This window comes from Notolabrus celidotus, chromosome 9, assembly GCF_009762535.1.
Source record: "Notolabrus celidotus isolate fNotCel1 chromosome 9, fNotCel1.pri, whole genome shotgun sequence".
NCBI lineage: Eukaryota > Metazoa > Chordata > Actinopteri > Labriformes > Labridae > Notolabrus > Notolabrus celidotus.
In genome coordinates, this window is record NC_048280.1 from 34746587 (window position 1) to 34761500 (window position 14914).

At 43.2% G+C, this 14914-nt stretch overlaps 1 protein-coding gene across 1 annotated transcript in view; it reads left to right on the forward strand.

The window, feature by feature from the left end:
• Nucleotides 1-14914, forward strand: part of pnpla7b (patatin-like phospholipase domain containing 7b) — a 40987-nt gene that overhangs the window by 11875 nt on the left and 14198 nt on the right. The window contains exons 11-24 of the mRNA XM_034692731.1: nt 58-138; nt 1186-1306; nt 1466-1543; nt 5426-5508; nt 5965-6114; nt 6358-6435; nt 7481-7686; nt 7778-7909; nt 9850-9973; nt 10060-10249; nt 11797-11946; nt 12270-12333; nt 14149-14317; nt 14694-14876. Coding sequence (XP_034548622.1) covers nt 58-138; nt 1186-1306; nt 1466-1543; nt 5426-5508; nt 5965-6114; nt 6358-6435; nt 7481-7686; nt 7778-7909; nt 9850-9973; nt 10060-10249; nt 11797-11946; nt 12270-12333; nt 14149-14317; nt 14694-14876 — 1809 coding nt within the window. The remainder of the gene's footprint in view (nt 1-57; nt 139-1185; nt 1307-1465; nt 1544-5425; nt 5509-5964; nt 6115-6357; nt 6436-7480; nt 7687-7777; nt 7910-9849; nt 9974-10059; nt 10250-11796; nt 11947-12269; nt 12334-14148; nt 14318-14693; nt 14877-14914) is intronic.

Consider the following 14914-nt stretch of genomic DNA (forward strand, 5'->3'; position numbering starts at 1 on the left):
TGCAGAATAAAGCTCAGTCAGTGTCCCTTGTTTTCTGATGGTGACTGTTCCCTGCAGATAATCATGGTCCGTCTCCAGAGAGTCACCTTCCTTGCCTTACACAACTACCTCGGCCTGACGACGGAGCTTTTCAACCCGGTACTGTTTTGATTTGGATAACCCTGCTGGACATCTCTTCTTGTTTTGTTCTGTTGTTTAATATGCAGCTGTGTGTCAGAGTGCAGACCTTTCTTAAAACAGGAGTAATGTTTGACCGTCGGTCAGGCGGGCACATAGAGGATATTGAGGCAAATTCTGCAAAGGTGTACTACAAAGCACGCTCACTAACTCTCAGAGAATCTCACATAGAATCTAAAAGGATTCCAAATGAAATGAAAAGAAGGTAAATGTTGAACCATGTTGGCACAGTCTTGATCTCCTGAACATTGTTTACCTGCAGAGTTCAACATGTCTTTTTTAAAGTTAGATTTTTTGGGAGCTTTTTGCCTTTATTTAATACGACAGCTGAAGAGAGACTGGAAATATGGGGAGTAGAGAGAGGGGGAAGACATGCAGGAAATGGTCGACTGGCCAGGAATCGAACCGGCCACCCCTGTGACGAGGACTGCAGCCTCTGTATGTGGGGCGCTTAGACCGCTAGGCCACCAGCGCCCCGAGTTCAACATGTCTTAAGAAAGTTTGAGCATCCTGTTTTTGTGATCCTCATCTCTGCATCGACTAGAGAGAATATGCATGTTCAAATGTAGCACCAGCTCTCCCTCACAAAGATGAACTGGTTCAATTTTAGCAGTCGACTCAAAAGTCACTGTTACTGTAATTCAGTGCTGTTCATGTAATCACGTTCAGTAAAGCCTGAAAGGAAAGTTTTACTTCTGCTTTGAGTTTTAGATTTTTTATCCGTCTGAGTCAGCGACGCCTCCCTTGGTGGATAAGTAGATAAGCTCTACCCTCGTGTGCCTGTCTCCTCTGTTGTTCAGAGAAAGGTCTACTGACAATCACAAGACCTGCAAAGAAACACAAAGAACAAGGGACTTTCTTTTGTTTTTAGTGATTTTAGTGCGACCTCTTCTGTTTTAAACAGGCTGCACTGGAGAACACTCATAGATGTAAACTTGTTTGCAGAGGCTCTTATCCGCGTGGCAGTAATATAAGCTCTGTAAATATTGAATTCTGTGTGTTTCACAGGAGAGTCAAGCCATCTCTTTGGTGTCTGTGGCTCATGTTCTGGGCGAGACTCATCCACACAGAGGCCTCCGCAGGCAGCCGTCCCACTCTGATGAAGCTGGCTCTGAAAAAATCGATGCAGGTCAGAAGCAACGGCGACCTCCCATCACGTCCCTGTCAGAGTGTCGTATCATGCGTGTGTGCGTGTGTGTGTGGGTGTGTGTGGGTGTGGGTGTGTGTGTGTGTGTGTGTGTGTGTGTTTGTTTAGAGTGATCTGTAATCTTGTTTCTGTGTGTCGCAGAAAAGTCCGGCCTCTCTGACGCGTCCACATCCAGATACAAGAAGTCTCGCTCCTTCTCCAGCCCACTGGCTGTTACAGGTACACGCAAATATCCATACTGATATGAGAATGAAGTCGAAGTGTGAAGTCAATCAGTCAATCAGTCAATCAATCAATCAATCAATCAATCAATCTTTATTTGTATAGCGCCAAATCACAACAAACGTTATCTCAAGACGCTTTTACAAACAGAGCAGGTCTAGACCACTCTATGTTAAATTATGAACAGAGACCCAACACCAAGACAGGATAAGACTCAGTCTGACCCCACCTTAATCCACCATGAGCATTGCACCTCACAGCCGAGAGGAAAAACTTCCTTTAACAGGCCAACTGTTACATAAAGAACAACTTCAGTTCTTCTTTTTAGTTTGTGAGAAATCAAAGACAGTAGGGGAGAACGGGGTTGGTTGTCACACGGGTTGGTTGACACACTCGTTACATCTCGCCACCAGGGGGCACTGTCTCTCAAATTGGGGTATGGACATTTCCAGAATTAGGATCAGAGTTCACCTACATAGTCTTCTCTGGAGTAAGACAGCTGAACTTGAGGTGAGAGGGCTTTTTGTGTTTTTCATATCAAATTGTAAATATTTAACTCCTCAGTATTTTTCTTCTAGGCTTTTAAACGATGGGTTTATAACAAAACAAGTGTTACCCTTACAAAGTGTGAGGGGAAAGCTATAGTTTAGATTTGTATTAGCTAGCTAACTAATTGTTAGATGGTTGTTAGCCTTGATGCTAGAAAAAAAATTCCAGTTGGGGTTGGTCGTCACATGTAACAACTAGTTGAGTAGGCCATTCTTGTTAGGTCTATTTGTTTTGTTCTTTATGTTGTTATATAGGCTGGCCTAAAGATGTGTTTCCTGTTCATGTTCCTTACTCATTTTATGTTAAAATGCATTAAGTTATGTAGGCCTATCACTTGTCAGTGTAATTAAACTTTCAAATTTAGTTCTACCTTCTTGCTTTTTTAAAAGATTTTTCCCATTAAAATACCATTGTGACAACCAACCCCATAATGTGTGACAACCAACCCCATAGTGTGACAACCAACCCCATAATGTGTGACAACCAACCCCATAGTGTGTGACAACCAACCCCATAGTGTGTGACAACCAACCCCATAGTGTGTGACAACCAACCCCATAGTGTGTGACAACCAACCCCATAATGTGTGACAACCAACCCCATAGTGTGTGACAACCAACCCCATAGTGTGTGACAAACATCCCCATAGTGTGTGACAACCATCCCCATAGTGTGTGACAACCAACCCCATAGTGTGTCACAACCAACCCCATAGTGTGTGACAACCAACCCACTAGTGTGTGACAAACATCCCCATAGTGTGTGACAACCAATCCCATAGTGTGTGACAACCAATCCCATAGTGTGTGACAACCAACCCCATAGTGTGTGACAACCAATCCCATAGTGTGACAACCAATCCCATAGTGTGTGACAACCAACCCCATAGTGTGTGACAAACAACCCCATAGTGTGTGACAACCAATCCCATAGTGTGACAACCAACCCCATAGTGTGTGACAACCAACCCCATAGTGTGTGACAACCAACCCCATAGTGTGACAACCAACCCCATAGTGTGTGACAACCAATCCCATAGTGTGACAACCAACCCCATAGTGTGTGTCAACCAACCCCATAGTGTGACAACCAACCCCATAGTGTGTGACAACCAACCCCATAGTGTGACAACCAACCCCATAGTGTGTGACAACCAACCCCATAGTGTGTGTCAAACATCCTCATAGTGTGTGACAACCAACCCCACAGTGTGTGACAACCAACCCCATAGTGTGTGACAACCAATCCCATAGTGTGACAACCAACCCCATAGTGTGTGACAACCAACCCCATAGTGTGTGACAAACAACCCCATAGTGTGTGACAACCAATCCCATAGTGTGACAACCAACCCCATAGTGTGTGACAACCAACCCCATAGTGTGTGACAACCAACCCCATAGTGTGACAACCAACCCCATAGTGTGTGACAACCAATCCCATAGTGTGACAACCAACCCCATAGTGTGTGTCAACCAACCCCATAGTGTGACAACCAACCCCATAGTGTGTGACAACCAACCCCATAGTGTGACAACCAACCCCATAGTGTGTGACAACCAACCCCATAGTGTGTGTCAAACATCCTCATAGTGTGTGACAACCAACCCCACAGTGTGTGACAACCAACCCCATAGTGTGTGACAACCAACCCCATAGTGTGACAACCAACCCCATAGTGTGTGACAACCAACCCCATATTGTGTGACAACCAACCCCATAGTGTGACAACCATCCCCATAGTGTGTGACAACCATCCTCATAGTCTGTGACAACCAACCCCATAGTGTGTGACAACCAACCCCATAGTGTGACAACCAACCCCATAGTGTGTGACAACCAACCCCATATTGTGTGACAACCAACCCCATAGTGTGACAACCAACCCCATAATGTGTGACAACCAACCCCATAGTGTGTGACAACCAACCCCATAATGTGTGACAACCAACCCCATAGTGTGACAACCAACCCCATAATGTGTGACAACCAACCCCATAGTGTGTGACAACCAACCCCATAGTGTGTGACAACCAACCCCATAGTGTGTGACAACCAACCCCATAGTGTGTGACAACCAACCCCATAATGTGTGACAACCAACCCCATAGTGTGTGACAACCAACCCCATAGTGTGTGACAAACATCCCCATAGTGTGTGACAACCATCCCCATAGTGTGTGACAACCAACCCCATAGTGTGTCACAACCAACCCCATAGTGTGTGACAACCAACCCACTAGTGTGTGACAAACATCCCCATAGTGTGTGACAACCAATCCCATAGTGTGTGACAACCAATCCCATAGTGTGTGACAACCAACCCCATAGTGTGTGACAACCAATCCCATAGTGTGACAACCAACCCCATAGTGTGTGACAACCAACCCCATAGTGTGTGACAAACAACCCCATAGTGTGTGACAACCAATCCCATAGTGTGACAACCAACCCCATAGTGTGTGACAACCAACCCCATAGTGTGTGACAACCAATCCCATAGTGTGACAACCAACCCCATAGTGTGTGACAACCAACCCCATAGTGTGACAACCAACCCCATAGTGTGTGACAACCAACCCCATAGTGTGACAACCAACCCCATAGTGTGTGACAACCAATCCCATAGTGTGACAACCAACCCCATAGTGTGTGTCAACCAACCCCATAGTGTGACAACCAACCCCATAGTGTGTGACAACCAACCCCATAGTGTGACAACCAACCCCATAGTGTGTGACAACCAACCCCATAGTGTGTGTCAAACATCCTCATAGTGTGTGACAACCAACCCCACAGTGTGTGACAACCAACCCCATAGTGTGTGACAACCAACCCCATAGTGTGACAACCAACCCCATAGTGTGTGACAACCAACCCCATATTGTGTGACAACCAACCCCATAGTGTGACAACCATCCCCATAGTGTGTGACAACCATCCTCATAGTCTGTGACAACCAACCCCATAGTGTGTGACAACCAACCCCATAGTGTGTGACAACCAACCCCGTGATGGGGGACACAATGTGTCAGAGTGTCTTTGATAGTTAATTGCCTCTTTGTTACAATGAGTTGGTAAATGAAAGGGATACACATTTCAAGCCTTATGCTTCAATTTAATGTAGGAATGACTATAGAAGTATGTTTTGATGATGAGCAATCATCAAAACAGTAAAAAGTGTGACAACCAACCCCGTTTTCCCTTGCTGCAGCCTCATAGACACAGTAGTATAGGCAGATGCTTCCATATCTGGGTCAATGAGTACTGTATCTGCTGCTAAGACCTGCTAATGAAGGTAGTAATGGCTGTACACTTTGTGTCTTTCAGGTGAAATGTCAGTGGACCTAAACAAAGTGTACGAAAGGACTCAAGTGGCCAAAGAGGAGACTGTACCTCCAAGTCCTGTGAAGGTCAGCAGATTCATACAATTATCTGTGCTTTGTTAAATCTTAGATAAATTCATCAGAACTACAACTTTGTTCCTCCACTGACCTGAGTCACTCATTCATTACCATTCAAAATGATGAAGTGCCGAATTCAGCCTCTGTGTTTATTATCAGGATTACAAAACTATTTTCAGTCACTGTGCTTTCACCAAGCGGCAACCTCCGGCTGTGAGAATGGGAGCCCATGCGGAAGTGTTAAAAAATGCAGTTCATGGAGTGTCCACTAGAGGCTGACTCCGGAAGTACAGGAAACCACATACACACCAATTCAAAGAAGATAATACGACATGCAACATTTTCACACCAAGTAAGCGTGTCATCTGTAAGTGTTTCTAACAGGTCTCTCTCTCTCTCTCTCTCTCTCTCTCTCTCTCTCTCTCTCTCTCTCTCTCTCTCTCTCTCTCTCTCTCTCTCTCTCAGTCTATTTTAAAGAAGAGTGTTACGATGCTGCACACTCCGTCTGCTGTTTATCACTACAGCGACACTGGAGGAGGAAACGTCAGCCATAATAAAGTCAGTGCCATCTTCCAAGCTGCCAAGAAGGATCTGCTGCAGGTCATCCAGCTGCAGGTAGCCCACAGACCACGTCTACATTTCTTTAACGCGTCTCTATATTATTATAAAATGTTTTCTAACAGTGTCTGAACAATGTTTGGAGGTAATGTTTCATGAAGACTCTTTTGATCCCGATGAAGGAAACTTAAATACAGGTCCAAAGTGCCGATCCTTTATGTCTCTGTGCTCCAGTTCTGTTGTTATGAATCCATGTTTGGTGAGGAACAGAACTCTCATAACTAGTCTTTCTGTCGACAGGACCCCAGCCTGCTGGAGGGGCGGGTGAATCTGCGCCAGGTCAAAGCCGGCTCTGTTGTTGCCCGCCAGGGGGACCAGGTCAGTGTGAGACTGTAACACAGGCAGTGTGTGACTCTCTCAATGGAACTTTGAGGCCCTAAAACTGGAGGCCTCGCTTTTAGTAACTCTGACTAGAGAAAATCCAGACCTTCAGTTTTAGATATAATAATAATGATAATAATAATTAAAGCCGCAAGTGGCGATGAACGCGCCCTCGCACACCTGCAACCACTGCCTGATGTGTAGCAGGTGTTGCTATGTACTGTAAAAGTATTCGGACGCCATTTTTCACATTCAAAGCTCGGTGGCGCTCTTCCTTTTGGTTTTAGGATGTAGGTGTAAGAGCTTTTTTGTGCATCCTGATGCCATTGAATATGCATGTCCAAAATTGTGCACGTAGCTAAAAAAAAACTCTATGGGGAGGGTTATTCTTCCCTTTTTTTTAATTTCGAGTCCCAAAATATATAAATGGGATGTGTGGCCGGTACGTGTGGCCGATTTGGTGAGATTTTGTGCATTTAAAGCCCCAAAAAATCACTTTCCTGTTTATGGCGTTTGATGCATCAGCTGAAGGTCTGCTTCGCCCAGCATTTTTAAAAAGGATGAAGTCGCATAAAAGCAAGTCTGTAAAAAGGGGTTTTAGAAGAGATTTAAAAGATGTCTCTGACTCTGCAAGCCTTATCTCTTCAGGGAGGTCGTTCCAAAGTCGAGGGGCTCTGGCAGAGAAAGTTCAATCCCCTTTGGATATGAGCCTCGACTTTGGAACGACCAAAAATGCCCCGCCTGAGGATCTCAGGCTGCGAGATGGATCGTAACTTGTTAGCATTTCTGCAATGTAGTTTAGGGCGAGACCCAGGCGAGCTTAGAAGCCTAGATGCTGCGTTCTGGACCAGTTGGAGGCGAGAGAGGGATTTATTGGTGTTTCTGGGGAGGAGGGAGCTGCATTAGTCTAAACGAGATGAGATGATTGCATGAATAACTTTCTCCAGGTTGGCTTGTGCATTCACTCCAGCTATTTCACAGTTTGTGTTTCCTTCATTCTCTTCTTCCTCTCTCTTGTTTTCCTCTCCTGCAACCCTTACAGGACGTGAGCGTGGCGTTCGTTATCTCAGGGGTGCTTCACGTCTACCAGCGTATGATAGACCGCGATGAGGACTCCCTGTTGTTCGTCGCCCACCCGGGGGAGATGGTGGGTCACCTGGCTGTTCTCACGGGGGAGCCTCTGATCTTCAGTGTCCGCGCGCTGAGAGACTGCACCTTCCTCTCCATATCGAAGGCGCACTTCTACGAGTAGGGTCACACACAAACGAGTCACTTCGTTAAATGTGAGGTCTGTCCACGCCACGAGGAGGCTAACCGCTCTGTGTTTGTTACTCTGCAGGATCATGCGTGAGGACCCCAGGGTGGTGCTGAATGTAGCTCACGCAGTGGTGAGGAGAGTGTCTCCGTTCGTCAGGCAGATCGACTTCGCTCTGGACTGGATGGCTGTGGAGGCTGGACGGGCGGTCTACAGGTATCTGATGGACTCCTGTCTCAAACATTCAAAGCATCAGGAATATAAAAGAGAAGAAGAAACTCTCATTTCTTCAGCTTCATCACATTTTGTCTCATAAGCTTCTTGCAGGAATCATGAGCAGAGTAGATTTAATTTTTAAAACAACCAAAGACCTGTGGGGACTTTTATTCCATGCTAGTTATTGTATTCAAGACCACATTAACCGAGACCATGACATGTCCGAGACCAGAGTGCATCGAGACCAAGACAAGACCAAGACATTTAGGGATCGAGACCGAGTCAAGACCAAGACCATATTTATAATATTAATATTTATTTAGGTTTGCTTTCAAATAGAATTGACAGCAACAAACAAGGTTTGGATTGGTCTATGTTGTCTTTCTTTTGACGTGCTGAGAGCCTTTTGACTCCTTATGTTTCGTTTTGGTCGTCGTTAGTTTAACTCTTGCTTTGGATTAGAGTTCAAACTCTGTTTTCTGTTGCTTGTGATCTCAGGAGAGGTAGGAGGTCGTAGCTGCGCAGGATTGTTTTGTCAAGTTTTTTTTTCTAGCTGTGTACATTTTCTATTTTCTAATATTTGTAGTGTTTTTATTTGTTTGGTTAGAGGTGTTGCCTCTGGTAAGCCTGTGGCAGGTATTTAGCTTGCGTGACATTTATCACAGCTGTCAGTACCTGAAGGATACATTTGTGACAAACAGGCTTTGGAGAAATGACTCCTAAACAATACCTTGAATTGTATGAGAGTGAGCAGAGCACAAGTTGGCCTTGTGTGAATTTATGTAACAGCAGCATCCCACCAGTCCTCTCTGAAATTCAACCCTAGTTCAAGCTCCCAGTCAGGTCTGACATTAGTGGCTAGTAAGTCGTTGCAAGCGAGTAGTTTGTTATAAAGCTTTGAGATAAGTGACTTTTGAAGAGGGTTGAAGCTACGGAAGTCATCCCACAGTTGGATTGGAGGAGAGGAGGGAAAAGCTGGAAACAGGACTTCACAGTGTCTAATCTGAAAGTATTGAAAGAGATGAGAGGGTGGGAGTTAAAATTGGCCTGATAGATCAGCAAAGTTACAAAAAACACCATTCTTATAGAAATCTTTAAAGCTCTTCAGACGCAGGTTTGAATACATGGTTATTATAAATGGGCTGAGGTAAATGCTGAAGTAAATTTGAAATGCCTTCTAAATTGGTACCAAAGTTTGAGAGTTGAGCTGAATGTTTGGTTATTAGTATAACCAGAGGGGTTGAGTGGAAAAGCATAGGTAAGCAGTGATAATAAGGAAGATGAAGTACACATATTCGCCTCCAACTTACACCACAGGGGATCTGTTGCATTCAACCAATATGACATTTTATGGATGTTTGACGCTCAGCCCAATAAAAGACAGACTTTTATTTCACTGGAAAGTCTGATCAGAAACTCCAAACAGCACTAGAAGGGGGTCAGGTTTCAAAATTACATGCAACATGTATGAAAGAGTATTGAATATACTAGACCAAAACAGAGTTCATTTTGGGCAGTCAAAACATCGATGAAGAACGTTTGCTTCTCAGCTATGGCATTTGTCACAGAGTGGGGATACATCTGGAAAACATTTATGTAGATTTGTTTTAGTGTAATGAAGTCTGTGAACTATGTTAAATTGAATAAGGCGGGGTCTAGAGTTGGCAGAGTGTTTATGTATGTTCTCTAGAGCTTTATCCCAGAGAACATTTTCAACCTTTACATCCAACTCCAGTTCCCTATGAGCTTTTATACCCTGTGTAGACACTGGTGTTCTGAATAACAGCAAGTTATACAGCAGGGACAAAAAATGTCTGTCCCTGCCCCTCATCTGAAAAAAACTATCAAACTTTGCTGATTCATTTCTCCAATGTCGGTATAGTTCCTGACCTGCAAGTTAAAATGAATGTTGTGTTTCTTCTTGTCCTGATTGTTTGTAGACAGAGAGACAAGTCAGACAGCACCTTCATCGTCCTCAGCGGCCGACTGCGTTCTGTGATTGCAAAGGATGATGGGAAGAAGGAGCTGGCTGGAGAGTATGGTCGAGGGGATCTCATCGGTGTCGTAAGTAACGAGAGGCTGTTTGTCTAAATTATAAACGCAGTCAGAGGACTCGCTGCTCCAGAATCACACACCTGTTTGATCACCAGGTGGAGGCCCTGACCCACATGAATCGAGCCACCACAGTCCACGCTGTCAGGGACTCTGAGCTGGCCAAACTACCTGAAGGAGCTCTGAACTCCATCAAGAGACGGTACCCTCAGGTGGTCACCCGGCTGATTCACCTGCTGGGGCAGAAGATCCTGGGAAACATGCAGCAGGTCAACGGACCTCTGGCCGGTAATCATCTCTCTGTTTAAGTCCATCGACAAACAGCAGCAGCAGAAGTGTTGAGAGTAAAAGTGTGGAGATCAGGTTTGAACAAAAACATCTCTCAGTGTTCGTCTCACAAGCTGCCACGAGTCGACTGTAGAGTTGATGAAAACTAGAGCACATAATTGGAATTTAAATAAAGTAGTGAACGTGATCAAAACTCACAAACATTGCATGTAACAAATACGGAACATGCTCCATGATAGGACCAAACAAGACGACTTTTCACCCTGCGACCCCCAAAATAGAGCTGACCCCCAATCAATCAATCAATCAATCAATCAATCAATCAATCAATCAATCAATCAATCAATCAATCAATCAATCTTTATTTGTATAGCGCCAAATCAAAACAAATGTTACCTCAAGACTCTTTTACAAACAGAGCAGGTCTAGACCACTCTATGTCAAATTATGAACAGAGACCCAACACCAAGACAGGATCAGACTCAGTCTGACCCCACCTTAATCCACCATGAGCGTTGCACCTCACAGTATTTAGCTAGTTACAGTGGAGAGGAAAAACTTCCTTTAACAGGCAGAAACCTCGAGCAGAACCAGACTCATGTTAGACAGACATCTGCTGAGACCGAGTTGGGTCTGGAAAGAGGGATAGAGGAGAATAAGAGAGAGAGGGAGCGGTGATAGTGGTGAGATGAGTAGTAGTAGCTTTTGCCGTGGAGTCCAGCACGTCTGTATCAGCTGGAGTCTGGAACATCCACAGCAGGAGGACGTCTACGGCAGCTCAGAGGAACCTACGAGACAAGGGAGCTCAGGGCCTCCAGAAAGGTCTATGGTTAGTAACTTTATTGAGACAGGAAGAGATAAAGTAAGTGATTAGGGGGTTGGGGGGGAAGGGGGTCAGATAGGATCCCAGTGTGTCAGTTCCCCCCGGCAGTCTAAGCCTATAGCAGCATAACTAAGAGCTGGTCCAAGCCTGATCCAGCTCTAACTATAAGCTTTATCAAAAAGGAAAGTTTTAAGCCTACTCTTAAAAGTAGAGAGGGTGTCTGCCTCCCGGACCCTGACTGGTAGATGGTTCCAAAGGAGAGGGGTCTGCTAACTGAAAGTTCTACCTCCCATACTACTTTTAGAGACTTTAGGTACAACTAGCAAGCCTGCATGTTGGGAGCGTAGTGTTCTAGAGGGGTAATAGGGCACTATGAGCTCTTTCAGATACGAAGGTGCCTGATTTTGCCTGATGCCTGATGTTGTGAATTAACCTGCTTTGTTTTTTTAATGAACTGTTACCTCACACTAACCTCACGAGTCGTCTGGCAACATAGAAAGGCAGAAAACGGATGAAAATAGAATTGGATTTAGTGAAGGTTTTATTTTAAATGTGGCTTCTATTTATGTAGATCTTTTTACAACAAGAAGGTCAAATATGCAATTTTAGAATACTTTGGAAACCCCTGTAGTAGACATTATACCTGTACATATGGCTCTTTTCTGACTTAAGTATCTTCCTCCTCCTCCTCCTCCTCCTCCTCCTCCTCCTCCTCGGCCTGCAGCTCGTGGCCTCGGTCTTCACACCCCCACCAGCAAGTGGGATGCCGGGAACCCTGCCTCCAACCTGTCCACTGTGGCCATCCTGCCTGTGTCTGAGGAGGTTCCCCTCACCGCCTTCACTCTGGAGCTGCAGCATGCACTGAGTGGCATCGGTACACACACACACACACACACACACACACACACACACCACACACACACACACACACACACACACACACACACACACACACACACACACACACACACACACACACACACACACACAGTACTCCTCTTTAACAGGTTTACTTCATAAATCAAGAGAGGTAAACAAATGAATAGACATAAAGAAAGGCCTTAAGCATGTTTATGTGAGAGCTCTCCTGATGAGGTGCTCTGCTTTAGATACATCATTCATCCTACACTGCATCGATAGCAGCGTTAAAGGTCCTCGTCTTACATTTTGTTTCACTCCTCTGTGTTTTTTCTAAAGGCCCCACTCTCCTCCTGACGAGTGACATCATCAAACAGCGACTCGGCGCTGCTGCTCTGGACAGGTAGGTTCATTAGAAACCTCCTTTCGTCTTCTCCTGACCACTTTTCCTTTACTCTGATGGAAAGCGTAATGAGGTAGCAGAAAGGAGTGTGTAAGGAGTAGACAACCCGACTGCACTTACACTCGTTGGATATTCCTGATGTCTGACTATTATCTGGCGCAGATGGACGATAACAAGTGTGGTGCTTTCTCCCCGTGTTGTTCAGCCACATAAACGTCTGTGATAAATAGTCTGGGCTGCTGTGACTGTCTCAAGTTTATTTTCTCTAAAAATAATTGATTTTAATTTTATGAATGAGTTTTAGTCCCTTATTGATTAGATGTACTGCTTTGGGCAGTGGAATCCTCTCCTGTTTTGTTGTTTGTGTTTCTGTTAGTGTAGGCTTATAATGGGAGGTTTAATCTCTTACATTATTATTAATGTGGTCTACACTGTCTCACTGTCAGCTTGTGAATATAACAATTAAAAAAAAAACTTGAATAGAAAAAACATAATAATACAAATAATTATTATACAAATTAAAATAATAATAATTAAAATAATAATAATAATAATAATAATAATAATAATAATAATAATAATAATAATAATAATGATACAAACTAATTCATTGATAACACGGAAATAATAATAATACAAATAAATAAATTATTAACAATAAAATAATAATTAATGAAATGCTGACTCAGCATTTCAACCTAAATAATTAAAACAATAATTAGAATAATACAAAATATTATAATAATACAAATTATTGAATGATAATACAAATAATCAAAATATGAATTAGAATAATTATTATTAAAAATAAAAAAATTATAATAATGATACAAATGATCAAAATGAAAATGAATTAGTAATAATAATAATAATAATAATAATAATGATAGTAATAATAATAATAATAATGATAGTAATAATAATAATAATAATAATAATAATGATAGTAATAATAGTAATAATAGTTATAATAATAATGATAGTAATAATAACAATAATAATAATGATAGTAATAATAATAATAATAATAATGATAGTAATAATAATAATAATAATGATAGTAATAATAATAATAATAATGTGTAAAGCACAATGAACTGCAAATAAACACCACCATTAAGATAAAAATGTATAAATGTATTTATTCATTTCCATTATGATTCAAGCAATCCTACTTCTTCTGTGGGCGTCATCAACGTCATCAAACAGCAATAATCCCACTTCATCTCTGCAGTGGTTTAACTCTACATGCATTCTTTTGTATGACATGAAAGTAACGACACAAGTACTCTTTGAATTATTAATTGATTCATTAATGGGAAGTTGGAGTTAAAGAACTTTGAATCGTCTGCTTCTCCTCCTCTCATATTACCCTCATGAATCATGAGTTTAACAAAATGTTAATTATTTAATTCATGTACGTCTAAGAGATGCATCACTTTGAAAATTGTTGATGCAAAGAATTGTGGGATATCACAAAAAGAGATAATAAAAGAAGCATTGAAGCTTCTTCTGTTATCATTTGGTGAATTCACTGACGACACACAGACTGCCTGGTCGTTTCTCTCAGTTTGGAACCTTAACCTTACTCAACAATAAGATTCTCTGAACAGACCCAGAGATATTTGATTGAGTCATAAAACAGGAAGAAATATTTAATGCAAAATGTTTGTGTTGAGTTTTGTTTATCAATGGTCACCAAAATACAGCCGTCATTTAGTTCCAAAGTTTGATCCTTCATGAACAAAAGATTGTTTACTTTGAAAGAAGTCTGATTGACTGTAAACATGTAACATGTCAAACTGTCTTTCAAAGTGTCCACGAGTACCGTCTGTCCAGTTGGCTCGGGCAGCAGGAGGACATCCACCGTATCGTCCTCTACCAGTCCGACTCCACCCTCACACCCTGGACGCAGCGCTGCATCCGACAGGCAGACTGCATCATCATCGTGGGACTGGGAGAGAGGGAGCCGACTGTGGGCGAGGTCAGTGTCAACACATTCAAACCTGTTCAGCTGCTCCAGGTTTCCTTTAGCTGAACGCACACCGGATGTTTAAGAGGCAAGGCAGAGGAGAGGAATATGAAACCATCTCTGTTCTGTGAATGTCAACAAGTCAATGTCAAGTCTGTTTGATGAAGGATATGACCTCAGAGTTTACTTTAGATTGACAGGGAGTGATAAAACCTCGCAGGTCTCAAAACCACAGTCAGGGAAAAGTGAGAAAGAAGATAAACAACACGATAGCTAGTTCTTTGTAACATCAGGATTAGGATCAGCCCTGTTTCTCCATCTGTTGTCTTTGCATCGCATTACCACAACAAACTGAGTGGAGCTAGCTGCTTCCTTCTCTCCCCTGTAGTTGGAGCGCATGTTGGAGGGCAGTGCGGTGCGTGCTCAGAAGCAGCTGGTCCTGCTGCACAAAGAGGACGGCCCGCCTCCTAAAGGGACGGCGGAGTGGCTGAACATGCGGAGCTGGATCTCCAGACACCATCACCTGTCGTGTCCCCGCAGAGTGTTCTCCAGGAGGAGTTTACCCAAGCTGGTACCCGACATCTCCAAGTCTCTTCATCTTAAGATCAT